Source organism: Microdochium trichocladiopsis (genome assembly GCF_020744255.1).
Source record: "Microdochium trichocladiopsis strain MPI-CAGE-CH-0230 chromosome Unknown B0I36scaffold_9, whole genome shotgun sequence".
In the NCBI taxonomy this organism is placed as follows: Eukaryota; Fungi; Ascomycota; class Sordariomycetes; order Xylariales; family Microdochiaceae; genus Microdochium; species Microdochium trichocladiopsis.
Window position 1 is genome coordinate 2,846,614 of NW_025763552.1, and position 17,797 is coordinate 2,864,410.

The 17,797-nt window shown below is 59.7% G+C and overlaps 2 protein-coding genes across 2 annotated transcripts in view; both read right to left on the reverse strand.

Annotated features, from left to right (window-relative positions):
- Window positions 1-15,125, reverse strand: part of B0I36DRAFT_417486 (uncharacterized protein) — a gene marked incomplete at its 5' end in the record, with an annotated part of 66,506 nt that extends 51,381 nt beyond the window's left edge. The window contains 3 exons of the mRNA XM_046162114.1: window positions 1-11,921; window positions 12,004-14,441; window positions 14,915-15,125. The exon at window positions 1-11,921 is cut by the window's left edge and continues 47,808 nt beyond it. Coding sequence (XP_046008810.1) covers window positions 1-11,921; window positions 12,004-14,441; window positions 14,915-15,125 — 14,570 coding nt within the window. The remainder of the gene's footprint in view (window positions 11,922-12,003; window positions 14,442-14,914) is intronic.
- Window positions 15,126-16,366: 1,241 nt separating this feature from the next.
- Window positions 16,367-17,784, reverse strand: B0I36DRAFT_417492 (Alpha/Beta hydrolase protein; the record flags this gene model as incomplete). Its single annotated transcript, XM_046162115.1, has 2 exons — window positions 16,367-17,396; window positions 17,520-17,784. 2 exons carry the CDS (start codon window positions 17,782-17,784, stop codon window positions 16,681-16,683), a joined length of 981 nt encoding a protein of 326 aa, XP_046008811.1. The 3' UTR covers window positions 16,367-16,680.
- Window positions 17,785-17,797: the final 13 nt, after the last annotated feature.

A 17,797-nucleotide genomic window follows, 5' to 3' on the forward strand; every position in this document is an offset into this window, starting at 1 on the left:
ACCATCTGGATGGCGCTGATGGAGTCGCCACCGATGCGCAGGAAGCTATCATGACGACCGATCTGCTCAATGGGGAGATGCAGTACCTGCGCCCAGATGAGCTGTAGAAGTGTCTCTATCGGAGTCGTGGGAGCCGACTTGTCAGCAGACGCAAGGGAGTATGTTAACAGTTCTTCCTGCGTCATTGCGCTGGCAATGGCCTTCAGCTCAGAGCGGTTGAGCTTGAGTGATGCTTTCTGCATGGGCATGCTGTCGAGGGTAATAAAGTACGACGGCACCATGTAAGCAGGCAGCAACGCGCCGAGTTCCGCCGCGAGATCTGAGAAGGCGGTACGCATCGACTCGCTGATGGCAACCAAGCAAGGCTCACGGTCGGCTTCGCCATCATCGTGACCCTCGGTCTCGAAGGCCACAAATGCGGCCAGGGCTTCCCTGCCGCCATGCTTGACGATGTCAACAGCGACATGCTGGACTCCGTGCAGCAGGCTCTTGATGCTGTGGTCGATGGCGCTCAACTCGATACGCTGGCCACGGAGTTTCACCTGAGTATCTCGTCTGCCCAGGTACTGGAGGGTGCCGTCAAAGTTGTACTTGACCAGATCACCGGTCCTGTAAAACCGGCGCTCGTCACCAGCCGACCTCTGGAACCATTGGACATCAGACAAGAACACTCGCGCTGTCTCCTCGGCATTCCCAGCGTACCCGCGGGCAAGCGAGTATCCTTGAACGACCAGTTCACCGATACAGCCAATGGGAGTCAGGCTTTGGCAGTCATCGACATCCACCACCCAGCAGTCACCACTCAGACCACGTCCAATGGTGGCAGGATTGTCCGCCAGGGACTGGTACACGTACGACGTGGCATAAACACATGCCTCAGCGGGTCCGTAGCCGTTGATCAGACGGAGGTGGCCGAACCAGGCGTCAAGGTTGCGACGTGTAGGGGCTTCTCCTCCGAGCACCAGCGTCTTGAGCGTCGGGACATCTGCGGGAGAGAATGTATCGGCGAAAGATGGGGTCAGGTACGCGACCGACACCTTGGCCTGCTGTATGAAGTGCGAAATGGACCTTAGGCGATCCTCCTCGGCAGGCACGCAGACTGTGCCGCCGTGCGTGAGCGTAGTGAAGATCTCACCGATGGCGACGTCGAAGATGAAGTTGGAGAATTGCAGCACGCGACTATCAGCGTTGACATCAAAGGCTTTTGCCAATGCAGTGATACTTGCGTGCAGGGCCAAGTGGTCGACGGTAATGGTCTTTGGCAGACCAGTCGAGCCGGAGGTGAAAATCGCGTAGGCGGCGCTGGCAGGAGTGACGCCAGAAGCGACCACGGTCGAGCCGCCATGCGAAGCCAGAATATCAGCCATGCTTTCCGAGGAGATTTCAAGCACCACCTTGGCAAGATCGTGACAAGACCCTGCTGTGGCAGCGGAGACTAGCAGGACCTCGGCATGGACCTGCTCAATGAGGGCTTTCCGCCGGCCGACAGGGTGGGCAGGATCAAGAGGCACAAAGGCACCGCCGGCCTTGAGCACAGCGACCATGGCCATGATCGCCCATTTCGACTTCTCGGCACAAATGGGCACCATGGACTCGGGGCCCACACCCAATTGCACCAACCGGGCAGCCAGGGCGGACGAGTAGCGATCCAACTCGGCATAAGTCAGAGTGCCGTCCCAGGCGAAGACGGCCTCACGCTGCGGGACCTTGGCAACCTGCTCTGCAATGAGGTCGTGGATGCACGCCCCATCCCAGGTCGGTGCCGCGGTGTTCCAGCTGGCCGCGGTCTCGCGATCCCACGTACCTGCAACCGAGATGTCCGCAAGCAGAGAGTCCTGCTTGGTCATGAGCTGGGAAACGACGTGCTCGAGGTGGTGGCCCAAGGCACGCATGCGACCCTCGGGAATGATGTTGGCATCATACGTCATGAGGAAGTTGACAGAGTCGGCATGAGTGATTGCCTCCAGGACCATCGGGTAGCTGAAGTACCCCTCGAGCGCCTCGGCCGAGTTGACGAAGTCCGAAGTAACTTGCCGCAGCACGCTGGAGTATGGCGCCGCGACGGCCTCGGCAGGCTGCACGATGAGCAGGCTGTCAAAGTCGCAGGCGGCGCGGACGTCGTCGCCGATGCGGGCAATGTTCTGCAGGCCGTACTGCTCAAAGGCGACCATGTCGGCGGCCTGGGCCTGGACACCGGCGAGGAAGTCGGCGACGGACTGGAGTGGGTCCAGTCGGAGCCGGACGGGGACGGTCGCCACTGCGGGGCCGGCCATGCGCTCCACCCCGGCGACCGGAGCATGCCGGCCGGACACGGTCGAGCCGAAGCACACGTCCGCCGTGTCCCCGTACCGTGCAAGCACCAGCGCCCACGCCGCACGCAGCACCGTCGCCTGGGTGATGGACGAGTCGCTGCCGTGCGTGCGGGGAATCGTGGCGGTAGTCTCGAACGACTGGGTCAGGGGCTTGCGGGTCGCGATGCTGCTACCGTTGTTGTTGTCGTCTTGCACGAACGCGAGCTTCTGCGCACCAGCGAGCTCGGCACGCCAGTACTCGGTAGCAGCGTCACGGTCGATATTGGCCACGTAGCGGATAAAGTCGGCGCAGCGCACCACCGACGGCACGGTACCATCAGTGTACAGGCTGCACAGGCTCTCCATCACGAGTCCCATGCTCCATCCGTCAAAGATGGCGTGGTGCATGACGATCACAAAATACCACTTATCGGCCTCTTCGATAAGGGCATAGCGGCACAGGCGCGATCCATACTCCATGGCCTCGACGCCGAGTGCCTCCAGGGTTGCCACCAAAGTCCGACCGGCAGTTTGCTCCCAGGTCGGCGGCTCCCGGATGACGGCCTGCACGGAGACGCCTTGGTGAAGTATGAAGCGCGTGCGGAGGTTTGTGCACTCGACGAGTGTTGTTTCCCACGCAGCGCGGAAAGCCTCCATGTCAACGGAGGACGGCAGCTCATAGACGCGCTTGGCAATGTAGGAGCCGGGCTGCTTCACGGCCAAGGCCATGAGACCCTCCTGCAGTGGTGTGCAAAGATATGCGTCCTCAATCTCTTGCAGACCACCATCGAGGTGGCAGACTTCCGATATTACTGCTTTGATCTGCTCGACATCTTGTCCGGCAGGAAGCAGCTCAAAAGGTGCCGCGCTCTGTGCGCTGACGTCTTCCTCCTCCTGGCTAGCCTCAACCGCGTTGGCTACGGCCTTGGCCGTCACTGATGACAGACGGGGGTCGGAGAAGATGTTATGCACCGTAAGTGGGAATCCGGCCTCCCGCGCAGCCGTGACGAGATGGATGGCGCTAATCGAGTCACCACCGATGCGCAGGAAACTGTCGTCGCGGCCAATCGAGGTGGTCGGGATCTTGAGCACAGCAGCCCAGACAGCCTGCATGCGCTCTTCCGCCTCGGTCTCCACGGGCCGCTTGTCCGTCTCGCCGAGAGTGTAGCTCGCCAAGACTTCCCGGGGCAAGTCGCCTGCTGCCGTGCGCAGACCGCGTCTGTCGATCTTGGTCGAGCTGATGGATGGGATATAGCGACAAGGGATAAAGAGGGTCGGGATCATGTAGTTAGGCAGGGCGATATTCAGAGCTCCGACCATGCCGACCAGCTGCTGTCTGAGCTCTGTCTCCAACGGCAGAAGAACATCCTGAGACGACATGCGCACCTCATCGCTGAAGCAGAGGAAGGCGACCAACATGGCCGACGACTCGGTGCGCAGGACATCAACAACAACCGTCTTCAGGTCGGGCATGTTCTTCTCAATGTAGTGCTCGACCTCGCTCAGCTCGACCCGCAAGCCGCGGATCTTGACCTGCGTGTCCTTGCGGGTCACGAAATCAATCGAGCCGTGGCCATTGTACACGCAGAGATCACCCGACTTGAACGCCCGGTTCCAGCCCGGCTGGTTCCCCTGAGGTGCCCAGGGCAGAGCAGACTTGAGAACCGCCGCGTCCGTCTTGACGGGGTCGGCGAGGTACTCGCGCAGCAGAGTCGGGCCCTGGATGACCACTTCACCGACACACCCGATCGGTGCCAGCTGGGCCGGGTCTGTCGGATCCACGATCCAGCAGAACCCTCCGATCGGTCGACCAATCGTCATGGGCGACTCGTGGGCCGAGGTGAACTCGTGGAACGTGCTCAGGACACAGGTCTCGGCCGGGCCCCAGCCGTTAATCAGCCGGATACGACCAGCCCAGGTGCTTAAGATATCCCTAGTCACAGCCTCGCCGGCGAGGACCATAAGCTTCAGGCCAGGAATCCTGGACGGGTGCAGCGTGCGGGCAAACGCGGGGGTAAACCACGCCCAGGTGACGCCGCGATCCTCGATGAACTTCTCGAGACCGCTCAGCCGCGTGCTGTCGGCGGGAACACACAGCTGGGCACCCACAAGCATCGCCCCGACCGTCTCACCAACGCACATGTCAAACACGTACGAGGCAAACTGGAGCATGCGCTCGCGGCTCGTCATGCCGAGGGGTCGCACGAGCTCCGTCTGGCTCGTACACAGCGAGCGGTGGCTCATGACTAAACCCTTGGGCAGGCCGGTGCTGCCGGACGTGAAGAGGACGTAAGCGGCATTGTCGGAGCTCACGCCGGAGCCGGCGGGTTTGGGAGCCAGGCCATGTTTCTGGATAAGTTGCTCGTCGAGCTTTGGATTAACGATGACAACCTGGGATACCAGCTCTGAGCACCGCGAAGACTGCAGCGGGGACGACAACGCCACCCGCGCACAGGTCTGCTGGACGACTTGCCTCTGGCGCTGGATGGGGTGGCTAGGCTCGAGAGGCACCCACGCCGCGCCGGCCTTGTTAATGGCGAAAATCGCCACGAAGAACCAGAGGGATTTCTCAAAGCACACGTGGACGAGGTCGCCCGTCGCCACGCCATATGTATCCATCAGCTCATGAGCTAGACGGTCGGCCGCGGCGTTGAGGCCCGAGTAGGTCAGTTGTCCGTCCCAGGCATCAATAGCAACCGCATCGGGCGTTTTGAGCGCGTGCTCGGCGATAAAAGAGTGCAGGCATCTGTCGATGATCTCGGGTGCGTCGCCGTTGCGCTGCTTGGCCTGCTCTACATCCCATGGCCCAACCACAGAGATGGATCCCAAGGTGCTGGTCTTTGTGGCGCCGACGAGTTGCTGGATGACATGGCCGAGGTGGTGAGAGAGAGCATCCATGCGACTCTGGGACACCACGTCGGCGTTGTACACAAGCATAAGCTCGATGCGGTCTTCGTATGGCACGGCCTCGAGCAGCAGAGGGTAGTTGAAGTAGCCAGTCAGGGACGACTCGGCGCTGTATGCCGTGTCGTCTGCAACCAGCAGCTGGTCCGCCTCGCCCGTCAGGTTGGCCACGATCTTCGCGGGCTGGACCACCAGCATGCTCGTGAGGTCGCAGGCAGCCTTGGCTTCTGCGGAGAGCGCCGCAATGTTTTGTAAGCCGTACTGCTCGAAGGCGACCATTTCTGCGGCCTGCGCTTGGACATGTTGCAAGAAATCGGCCACGGGCTGAGCACGATCGAGCTGAAGGCGGATCGGGACCGCCGCGATGGCCGGACCTGCCATCTGGGTGATGCCCGGCACTGGCGCCTGGCGTCCAGAGGTCGCAGTGCCAAAGCACACGTCCGTGGCGTCGCAGTAACGCGCGAGCACAATGGCCCAGGCGGCACGCAGGATCGTGGCCTTGGTAATAGATGAGCCACCATTTTGAGGGATGGGAATCGTGGTCTCGAGCACCTGTGTGGTACCCAGTGCGGTGGTGTCGACCGCACCTTGGGCGCCCAAGACGGCCGGGAACGAGGACTGCTGAGCACCGGCGAGCTCTTCTCGCCAGTAATCAGCCGCAGCATCGGCGTCGATCCCAGCAGTGTAGTTGATGAAGCCCGAGTATGGCTCGAGCACGGGGACCTCGTCGCCGTTGTAGAACCCACGAAGCGCGTCAAGGATCAGTCCCACGCTCCAGCCATCAAAAACGGCATGGTGCACAATGACCATGAAGTAGACTTGCCCGTCACTCTGCTTGGCCAGGGCATATCGGCAGAGTGATGTTCCGTACTGCATCTGGATCTTGCCGGCCGCCTCGACCATGTCGTTGAGGCTGTTGTATCGTGGCATGTCCGTGGGAACATCGTCACGAACCACAACCTGGACAGACCGCCCCTGGTACCAGAAGACCCTGGTGCGCAGATTGGCACAAAGGTCGATGGTGGATTGCCAAGCTTTCTCAAAGCGATCGAGGTCGACATTGTCAGACAGGCGGTAGACGAGCTTGGCAATGTACGATCCAGGCTGCTTGACCGAGAGAGCCATGAGACCTTCCTGGAGCGACGAGCAAGGATAGGCATCATCGATCTCCTGGCTAGAAACGAGGCTGCATTCGCGCGCCGCGGCGTCTCTCAGATGCTCCAGATCGGCATCCGGAAGCAGGCTGAAGGGCTCAACGTCGTAGACTTCCTCCTGTTGATTCTGCACGGCCTTGGCCGTCACAGCGAGCAGGCGGGCGTCGTCAAAGATGTCGTGCACTGTCAGGGAGAACCCTGCCTCGCGAGCCGCAGTGACGAGCGCGATGGCACTGATGGAATCACCACCCAGGCGGAAGAAGCTGTCGTCGCGGCCAATGAGCTCTGGCGAGATCTTGAGGACATTGGCCCAGACTGCCTGCATGCTGCTCTCTTGAGCGCTGGCCATGGCCCGCTTGTCGCTGCCGACCAAGGTGTATCCAGACAGGGACTCCCTCGTCAACGCAGCAGCAGCAGCCCGGAGGCTGTTGCGATCCACCTTTGTCGATCCGATGAAGGGAAGGTATTGGCATGGAAGGAACAAGCCGGGGATCATGTAATTGGGGAGTACAACTCCAAGCTTGCCAATAACGGCAACCAGCTTCTCCTTGAGCTCTGGGTCCAGCGAAGCAAAGAGCGCCTCGGGTGTGTGCTTTTCACCACCGCTCGACACCTTGACCTCACTTGTGAAGCAGAGGAAAGCCACCAGCGTCGCCGTGGACCCATCGCGGAGCACATCAACGACTACTCGATGGACTCCCTCTGTAGCTGCTTGAAGGTGGTGCTCGATTTCGCCAAGCTCGACACGGAGACCACGGATCTTGACCTGGGTATCCTTGCGGCTGATAAAGTCGATGGCGCCGGCGCTGTTGTACACGGCCAAGTCACCAGACTTGAAGAAGCGGTTCCAGTTCTCGAGCTGAGGAGCCCACGAAGGCAGAGGAGTAACTGTGGCGGCATCGGTGCGCACAGGATCGGCAAGGTACTCCCTGAGCAGTGTGGGACCTTGAATCACGACCTCTCCCACGCAGCCGATGGGCGCGAGGCTGCTTTGGTCCTCTGCGTCGACGATCCAGCAGAAGCTGCCGACAGGTTTACCGACAGTGAGGGGGCTCTCTGTAGCTGATTCCCACTCATGCAGGGTGCTGAAGACACAGGTCTCGGCAGGGCCCCAGCCGTTGATGAGACGCACATGGCCAAACCAGGTATCCAGGATGTCCTGGCCGACTGCCTCGCCAGCAAGCAGCAGCAGCTCGAGGCTCGGCGTGTCCTGTGGGCGGATCGTCCTGGCGAACGCAGGGGTGAGGAAGGCCCAGTTGATGTCCATTGTAGTAATGTACTCTTCAATGCCGTTGAGACGAGTGGCATCTGGTGGAACACAGAGCTGGGCTCCAGTAATAAGGGGAGCGACGATCTCACCGATGCAGAGATCGAAGACGAACGAGGCGAACTGGAGCATGCGAACGTCGGGCGTAAGCTGCAGGCGGGCTGCAATGGCCGTCTGACTAGCACACACGGCACCGTGCTGCATCACGAGACCCTTGGGCACACCTGTACTTCCTGAAGTGAAAAGGACGTACACGGCGTGCTCGGGCGTGACGGCGGAGACGAAATTGTGGCTGGCATCCCCTGACGCCTCCTCGCTGCGTAGTGTGTCGTCAAGAACGGCAGAAACGACCAGAACATTTTCGACGAGGTTGCGGCACTTTGAAGCTTGTAGTTCAGAAGCCAGGATGAGGGTCGCGCCCGTCTGGCTGATGATCTGCTTCTGTCTCTGCTCTGGATGGCCTGGGTCGAGCGGCACCCAGGCGGCGCCGACCTTGTTCACTGCGAGCATGGCCACAAAGAACCAAGCCGATTTCTCGAAGCAGACGTGAACCAAATCTCCCACGCCTGCAGCTCCGTCTCGGGCAATTCTGGAAGCCAGACGGTTTGCCGCGGCGTTGAACTCGGCGTACGTCAGCTCGGCATCCCAAGCCCGGATCGCAATAGCGTCAGGTCGCTCACGGGCCTGGCGCTCGATCAGCTGGTGGACGCAGGCGTGGAGGGGTTCAGGATCCTCGCCGTTGTACTCGATTGCCTGGCCGAGGTCCCAGGGTCCAGAGATGCTGACGGACGAGAGAGCCTCGTGCTGCAGCTCCTCGTCAAAGAGCTGCTGTGCTGTGTGGTTCAGGTGCTGGGAGAGAGCCTCAGCCTGGCTGTCCGGCACCACGGCAGGGTCATACATGAGCATGAGCTGGACGTAGCTCTCGTGCGTGACAGCCTGCACCACAAGAGGGTAGCTGAAGTAGCCGTCCAGAGACCCGTCGACCTTGTAGGCGTCAAGGCCGGTCGTCGTGAACAGCCCACCACTGCCGTTCATGTCCTCTACGAGCTTGGCAGGCTGAATAACCATCAGGCTCGTAAAGTCGCAGGCCTCCTTTGCGGCAGCGTTCAGCTTGGCAATGTTCTGCAAGCCGTACTGCTCAAAGGCGGTCATGTCGGTGGCTTGAGTCTGCAGAGCCCGCAGGAAATTGCCTACAGATTGCCGTTGGTCCATCTTGACCCTCACGGGCACAGTAGCGACTGCAGGGCCGGCCATTCTCTCGATTCCAGGAACCGGAGCCTGGCGACCAGACACGGCAACACCAAAGCACACATCATCGGCGTCGCAGTATCTCGCCAGGACCAAAGCCCACGCGGCCCGGAGGAGCGTGGCCTTGGTGACAGATGACTTGTTGCTCAACTGACGCAGATCCATCGTGGTCTCGAGGACTTGTGTCGTCTCGGCCATGCGGTCACGTTCCTGGCGCGGCCACGATGCAAGCTGTGCTCCCTCAAGCTGCGAAGCCCAGTAAGTGGCGGCACCGGGGTTAGGTCGGCTGGTGTACTCGACAAAGGCCGAACATGGCTCCAGTACAGGCGCACTGCCACCATCGTACAGGGTCTGCAAGGTCTCGAGCATCAGGCTCATGCTCCAGCCATCAAAGACGGCATGGTGGATGAGCAGGACAAAGTATCGAGGACCCGAGACCCCCGTGTCGACCAGGGCATACCTACACAGGCGAGATCCGTACTGCATGTCGACCCCCTTGGTCTCGTCGAGCACGGCGGAGAGATCCGATGACGACAGGCTTGTCTCCTCCCACTCTGCGGACTCGCGGATGCTGGCCTGCACAGATACGCCGTTGTACAAGACGATCCGGGTGCGCAGGTTGGCGCAGGACTCAACGGTGCGCTCCCACGCGGCCTTGAAGCCATCAAGATCTACCCTCTCGGCAAGCTCGTACACGTGCTTGGCAATATACGAGCCGGGTTGCTTCGCGGCTAGAGCCATCAGGCCTTCCTGTAGCGGCGTGCAAGGGTACGCATCCTCAATGGCTTGTGCGGTGTTGTCGAGAGCACACTCGGCGGAGATGTAGGTCTTGAGAGCCTCGTGGTCAACCTCGGCCGGGAGGAGGTTGAACGGTTGTCTCGCTGCAGCGGCCAGGCTGTCGGCTGCCTGGGCAGTGCGGGTAGCCTTGGCCGCAACGGCGGACAGCCGCGGGTCGCTAAAGATCTGCTGCACGGTGACTTGGAGGCCGACCTGACGAGCAGCCGTCACGACCTGGATTGCACCAATCGAATCACCTCCAATCTCGAGGAAGCTGTCGTCTCGACCGATCTGGGGAGCTGGGCGAGCCAGGACAAGCGCCCAGACATCTTGCAGCTGAGTCTCGGTGTCGGTGAGCGGCTGATCGAGGGAGGAGTCGGATGCAAAGTCAGAAGGAGAGGAGGCCATAAGCAGGGTGTTGATGTCCTTCTCCGCAGACACAAGACTGGCAAACTGCTTCCGGTCGACCTTGCCCGAGACGGTGAGCTTTGGCTGGCCCGCGAGCACAAAGTACACGGTCGGGACCATGTACCCTGGCAGTCGCTGGCCCAGTGTAGTTCTCAACCCGCCAGTCAGGCGCCGGTCTTCCGAAGACAGCTGCTCGACGAGTCTGAGAGGCTGCTGCTGCTTGTCCCCTCCTTCAGTCCTAGCCGGCTGCTTGGTCCAGATGAACGCAGAGAGCAGCTTCTGGCCCTTGCCGGCGGTGTTGCTGTCATTGTGAGTAGTAAGTACATCCACCATACCGGTCAGGCCACTCGGCAAGACCTCGTGCAGGTGTGTCTCAATTTCGCCGAGCTCGATACGCTGGCCGTGGAGCTTGACCTGTGTGTCCTTGCGGCCAATGTACGTAAACGTCCCGTCGTCGTTGAGGCGCACCAGATCACCAGTGAGGTAGCCCCGGCTTGCCTGGGAGGACGGCGACGATGACGACGACCACGGCACATTCTCGACCCAGTTGGCAGAGGCCTTGGGGTCGTGCGTGAGGTATCCTCGCGCAAGCATGGGCCCCTGAACGAGCAGCTCACCAATGCAGCCAGCGGGGAGGAGCTGCTTGCTGTTGGTGGGACTGACCACCCAGAACGCGCTTGCGAGGGGTGTGCCGATGTTAGTAGACTTGGAGGACGTACCTAGGCTGGCGTTCCACGCGCACGTCGAGGCCTCTGCCGGGCCGTAGATGCCGTGGAACGAGTTGTTGGCGCCGGCCGTGGCGGCGTGGCCCTTCCACTTGTCGACGACGCCCTTGGTCACGGCCTCGCCTGCGAGCGCGAGAGTCTGTAGCCCAGGGACATCGGCGGGAGAGAGGAGGTCGGCCACGGTCGGCGTGAGGAGGGCCCAGTTGGCCCGGAGGCTGTTGATGGCGCCGGCGAGGTCGTTGACGCGGGCCTCCTCGGACGGAATGCACACGCACCCGCCACGCATCAAGGTGACGAGCACATCGAGCACGCCAATGTCGAAGGTGTAGGACGAGAACTGGAGGACACGCGTGCCCGGTCCAACGCCAAGCGCGGTGCCGTATGCTTCGGCTGTCGAGCAGAAACCATTGTGCTGCATGACGATGCCCTTGGGGCGGCCAGTACTGCCAGACGTGAAGAGAATGACGGATGCATTGTCTGGTCGGACTGCCGCCGAGGCGGTGACACCGCTCTCCTCAACAGTGGGCAGAGCAGTGAGCAGGTCCTCGTCGACGGTGAGGACGTCCAGTCCCATGTCGACAAGCTTGGACGAGCTCGAGGCTCCCACGAGGGCCACGGTAGCCGAGGTGTCGGCCAGAACACTCTGCAGGCGCAGTCTCGGCGCCCCTGGATCCAGGGGAACAAAAGCGGCGCCGGCCATCTGTACCGCAACCATGGCAACTGCTGCCCACTTGGACTTGTGGAAGCATACGGGCACGAGATCCTCTGGCCCGAGACCAAGCTGCTGGAGCTTGGACGCGAGGCGGAAGGCGTGCGCGCCGAGCTCTGTGTAGGTGAGGTCACCATCCCATGCCACCACGGCGGCCTCGTTGGGCCTCAAGCGGATCTGCTCCATAATCTTCCAGTGCGTGCAGGCATGAGTTGCAGGAGGCAATGTCTGTGCAGCAGTCATCCTGGCCAAGTCGGTGTTGCTGACCATGTCAATAGCCGAGATGCTGCTGACGGGGTCGTGGACAAGGCTGTTGACTACGTGCACAAAGCATGCACCGAGGCTGGTGGCCTGGGCTCGCGTCATGACGGTGCCAAAGTAGTCCACAGCCACTGTCAATTCTGCCGGGCCGATCTCGATGTTCAGAGTAATGTCGTACTGTAACGAGGCAAAGGTGAGGTCATGTCAGTGGCTCACTCGCTCACTCCACAAATCGCTTCAAGTATCTGCTCCTGCTTACCTCGGTAGGAGCGTGACTGGCTCTCAACTTGACATCAATCTCCCTCTCGGGCCTCTTGTCTTCAGGCATCGCATACATGACCGATAGGAGCGTGTTGAAGAGTCGCCTGGTGCCCGGGGCAACCGCGTGCTGGATCTCAGCCAGCGACACATCCTGGTTATCCATGCTGTCGCCGAGCTGGGCCATGAGCTGTCTCACCAGCTCCTGTCCGCTTTGCACTCCGCTGCCGCCCTCGGTAAAGTCGATACGGCAAATGAGCATGTTGATCAGTGGTCCGATCATGCTGGCCATCCCGGGGAGCGGAAGGTCGCGCGTGGCGGACAGGTAGCCGAACGAAACATCGTCAGTCATGGTGTACCCGCGGAGGACAATTGCCCAGGCGGCCTTGAGGAGCGCCGCGACGGTAATCGAATGGGTCTTGCAAAAGTCCCGGACCATCGGCGACGCAATCCTGGCCGAGACGCTCTCCATCTTGGTCGGCGTGCTCGCAACTTGGTCAGTCAGCGTGGGGAAGAGGCTTGGCTTGACGTCCAGCAAAAGCGTCTTCCAGTAGTCCATCTGCGCCTCCATGGCCTTGGACTGCGGATAGGCGATGAACTGTTCCATGTCAGCGCGGCCCTCCTCAGGCTTCTGCCCGCTATAGGCGCGCGAGAGGCTAGTGAAGAGGTGGAAGACAGAGATGCCATCAATCACAGCGTGGCTGATCTCAAGCTTGCAGTAGGCACGCCCGTCCGCAGTCTCACCCACAGCCAGCCGGTGGGCCGGCTGGTCCTTGACGAACAAGGCCTCGTCGAGACCCTCGAGGGCCGCGACGACCTCGTCGCTGTTGGCGAACTTGCCGCAGTAGGCAAGCTCGGCGGCGGTGTTGCGGAGGACGACCTGCTCAAACATGGCACCGCCACGTGCGCTGGGGACAAACACGGTCCTCAGGGCCGCGTGCTGGGCTACGACGTCGTTCCATGCCGCCTGCAGACGCGCCAGGTCGAGGGGCGTGGCTGCTGTTCGACTGGACACTTCAAAGACGCAGGAGATACGATAGACATCGGACGATGTCACTTGAGACAGCAGAATACCGTCCTGGAGTGGTGTCGTGGGGTATACGCTCTGGATCTTGTCAAGGCCAACCTCTTCAATGCCTTGGGAAAATGCATCAAGCTCGTCATGCGAAAGTGTCAAGTTGGGAAAGTCGCCAAGCGACAATATGATGCCAGACTTGGTGACGAGACGTGATGGCTCGGTCTCGAGCAGGTTGCGGCAGCTCTCGAACCATTCTTGGAGCTGCTGCACATTCTGCTTGAGAGCCAATGGGTAGTCGAAGGAGATATCCACCCGGTGGTCGTTGGCATCGATCTTGATATTGAAGATAGACGACGATGCCACGCCTTTAATGGTGGCGACAGGGGTTTCAATGGCAGACCCCTGTCCACCGATGTCGCAAGTGATGCAGAGTTCCGTGCCAAGAGCGACGGTCGCGACCTTGTCGTCACGAGCCGACGCCACAGCATCTTTGGTACATCTGACGGCCAACCTGAAACTATCGGGATTGGCTTGCTGAGCGGCATTATGGGAGGGAATCTTGAAGGTCAGCGTCGCCTGTTCCGACTGGACGGCCACCGGCTCGTCAACTCCACCAAAGGTCTTGCAGAACGACTGCTGGACCGTAGTGACGAAGACGGCCTGCAAAGACGAGATATCGCGGATCTTGCGTGCCGAAGCCGCAGCCTGGCTTGAAAGCGAGAAGCGGTAGGACTCGCGATGCTCGGCATCGAGGTCCCGCTCTCGGAGATTCCAATGCGCAAGGCCGCGAATCGGCGACAACGCGCCTGGCCGAGCCACATCCGCAGCGGGACGAGCGGCCGCCTGTTGCGAAGAAACCGCACTTTTGCGACGAGCGAGCTCTGCCAGCTCGGCAATGCTCGCGGCGCCGACAATCTCGCGAACTCTGAGTTCCAGCCCGGCCGCCTGGCACCTGGACAGCACCTCGACGGCACGAATCGAGTCACCACCGAGCTTGGCAAAGGACGAATCCAGCGCCACGTCGGCAATGGGGATATTCAGGACGTCGGCGATGACGGCTCGGAGGGTTCGCTGCGTAGGATTGTCGGAAGAAGTGACGCCCAGCCTTGCGAGCTGCTGGGTAAGCGATTCGTCGTCGTCAATGTCGTCCACCACGACCCAGGTGCTCGGAACCTTGGTCCCGGCATTGGCCTCGTGCCAGAGGCGTCGCGAGGCCTTGCGGAGGCGCTTCACAATCGCCGAGGTCTCCTCGTCCCCGGCCGGCGCTGCCGTCTCGTTCAGGGCCAGCGCAACCACCCATTTCGCATCCTCTTGGATGTCTGTCGAGAGATTCAAGACGCGTGCTTGCCTCACGGCCGCGTCCTTGAGCAGAAACTGCTCCATTGTAGAATTTGATGAAAACATGTCTGTTGTTGTGCAATCTGTGTGTCTGTGTTGGTAGTGTCGCTACTGTGTGTGTCTGTGTGTCTGTGTGTGTATCTTGTGATGCTGTGAACAAAAGGTCTGATTCGCAATGTTTCAAAGGCTTGCTTGCTTGTCCGCTTGCTTGCTGCACAGCTGGCTTCCTTGATTGGATCAACCTAGATGGTTCGCGATCAGGAAAACTTGGGACGAAGCTTGCAGGAGTGCGTTCTTGCGAACTCGGGGCATTGGCAACCGGAAAGGATTGGGTCCGCGACAGAGCAAGCCCCCAGCCACCAATCACCATCGTAGCCTGTCCGACTTACAGCTCTCCTGCAGGGATCAGCATCCTCGGAGAGGACCCTGAGTCGTTGAGCCGCAGCTGGGCATCTCAGCTGCCCCGGTCAGCCTTACCAGCCCGCATGGGGGACGTTGCTCTCAGCCATCACGTCAGCGCACGGTCACTACACAGTGTTCATATGTCCCATGCCACCTCGTTCAGTGGGCGAGCCTGTGTGGATGTGGTACTGTGATTGACCAGGATACGCACAGTCAGGGTACTTATCGCCACCCGTAATGTCTTGTGTCGTGACCACGGCCGTGCGTTTCTTCAACCGCCCCAGCGGGAGCATCCGACCCTTGCCACTTGCAGCAACGTGGGGCTTCCCAGGACCCACGTACATGGATCTGACAGCTTTGGCCATGTAGTGTCACTGTTTCTCTCGCCTTGAGGGGCTGAGGTGCATGCGTTGGCGTGGGCCACGCTGCGCTATATCCGGGGGTAGTAATGCAGCCTCGTGGTCTGCAGGCATCCAGGGTCATCCGAGCAGGGGACAATCCTGGTCCACACCTCAGCCATGACACTAGACGCGACTAGAAGTGCTCATGTTTTGTACGCTATAGTGGATGGATGTCGCTCACATACATAATCACCATGCCCTGCCCCTCTCCTCTTTCCTGAAGGGCGAGTCTCAGCACATAGTGTACCCTGCACGGACTCGGCCCCCATGGAAGCCTTTTGTGCTATTTTTGCTCCCTGTCACTTGCTTGCCTGCCTGTGTGCCTCTCCCTCACCCCCTGTCCTTGCATTAGGGAGGACTCGGAATTGTGCAGCAAGGGTTCCCGATTAAGCTCGCCGGCCCTCAATGCATGGCGACCGTTGAACTTGTGCACGCTAGGGCCAACGATGACAACAAAGGGCTCATGGTGAGCTTCCTCCTAGGCAGGCGCTAGGTTTACAAGCGGAGGAAGAAAACTGGTGGATGCAGCACAGTATTGGCCACACAGCAATATGATTTGGGACGCGAGGATAGAATTGATACTGCAGAAATGTTTAATGCCAACACAATACCGTGAATAACAGCTGAGATGACCTAACGTTGAAGCTTCGTGACTTGGTGTGGTTTGTTTGAGAGAGAATGTCGTAGTTTCGTCCCAGCGTGCATCAATCTGTTGCATTTTCGATTAGTTTTGAATTATTGAATGACTTTCGTGATTTTTATTGAAGTGTTGACATCACACTGTTTTTGGAGGAGCATAGTTGGTGGTGGTTGTTATCATGATTTTGGATGTTGTTGTTCACAATTGACAACAATGTCAAGAAAATCTACAAAAATCTAAATAAATTGCTCAAACACGCTAACAAAGCAAATAACAGACAGGCGATGCTCTTTTGCTTTGTCCAAGTCGTGAAATATTGCATGCTCACCACAACCAACACGTTGCAAATATTGTCCATTTCTATCGTCGTCGTTATTCTGCTTCTTGAGGTCACTCTGGGCGGTCTTTCGGGTGTGTTGTGGGGTAGCATGGGTCTTGTGTGGCCTGTGCTCCACGCTTTGCCAAGGTGCAGGATGCGAGTGACGCGTTAAATGTCTCGTGCTTTCGACGCGTCGATCAACACTTTTCTGGTTGTCACCAAACAATTACAAAAACCAGGTACGGGCACAGAACAAGAACCACGATATCTACCACACAACATTCGAACAGACCAGAAACAGACTGAGGACCAGTGACTAGTCCCGTCAATCATTGGCACATGCTGCACAAAGACTCCAGGCAGTGGGTGATGCACAATGCAATTCTAGGAGACGTATCTAAATGTCTATGGCTCATTATTTCATTATTTCATGATTTTGAGACTGTCCAGAGCCGCAAGGCACTCATTCAGCTCGCGCGTTACTTGGTTGACCTGGGAGAATACAAAAGCTGTCAGTCCCAAAGTCTCTTCTGCACCAGTGGCAGCCAAGCGGGAGGCGGCTAGTGCCACAGCCTGGAAATGCAGAACGGGAAGAAGAGAAGAAAAGGAAATCCACTCACATGGGAAAACTGAAAGACGTTGAAATGGCTCTCCTCGGTGTCAACAATGACCTTGATAAAGTCGTGGTAGTGATCGCCCCAGCCGAGGTAAGGGTCTGCGCGGTACAGATCCACCTGCGACGCGCCCTCTGGCGCGTCACCCTCTGTAGCGGTGGGCAGGACACAGCGGATCAGCAGGGCTGGGGGCAGGCCAGAGCTGTCGCGGGCCAGCGCGGCGGCAGGCGAGAACCGTCCGCTGTCCGAGTCTGGCGGCGAAGGAGGAGCCTGTGCCTCTGCCCGCTGAGCGGCTGTGAACGACTTTGCCTCGACGACGTGCCACTTGCCGTCGAGCGTCTTGTGCATGGCCGTGCCGGGCTGGACAGTGAAGCTGCGGCCGCTGCCGACGGAGAAGCGCACGGGCTGGGAGCCACATGCTGGATCGTCAAACTCGGGCAGCTCCCACGTCTGCAGCATGCCGTCAGCAATGTTGAACGACTTGCGGACCAGTTCGGGAAGGTGGTCCAGCTTCGGCGCCGCGTCGCAGGGGGTGAGCTGGCTGGCGGGCAGGTGGAACGGCGAGTCGACCAGCACGAGCCCGCTGACGCTAAAGGGGCTTGAGACCCTGTCCTTGAGCTTGTGGGCGATGAGCAGGGCAAGGTAGCCGCCCAGGGACCAACCTGTTTTTTTTTTTTTGGGACAAGCCGCAGAGTCAGACACTAGGCTTGTATTACAAGAACAATAACAGCAATAGCAAAATGCATGGTCAATCAAGTCATGTATGTGGCTTTGTTTTGATTTACCTCCAAGCAGCACTGGGCCCCTGATGCCCGCCTTCTCAATCAGCGCAATGTAATGGTCGGCCATCTCGTCCATGCCGCCCGCCCAGGGCTCCGCCGTCGAGTAGTGCGGGTTGCTGACGCCCCAGACCTTACGCTTGAGGTTGCCCAGGCTGAAGTAGCCAAAGACGGTGCCGCCGCCATCGTGGATGAGCACCAGCGGCTTGGCTGCAGCAGCATGACTGCCCCGGAGTGGCCCCGGCTGCACCACCACGGGGTTCTGGTCCATCGTGTGTATGCGT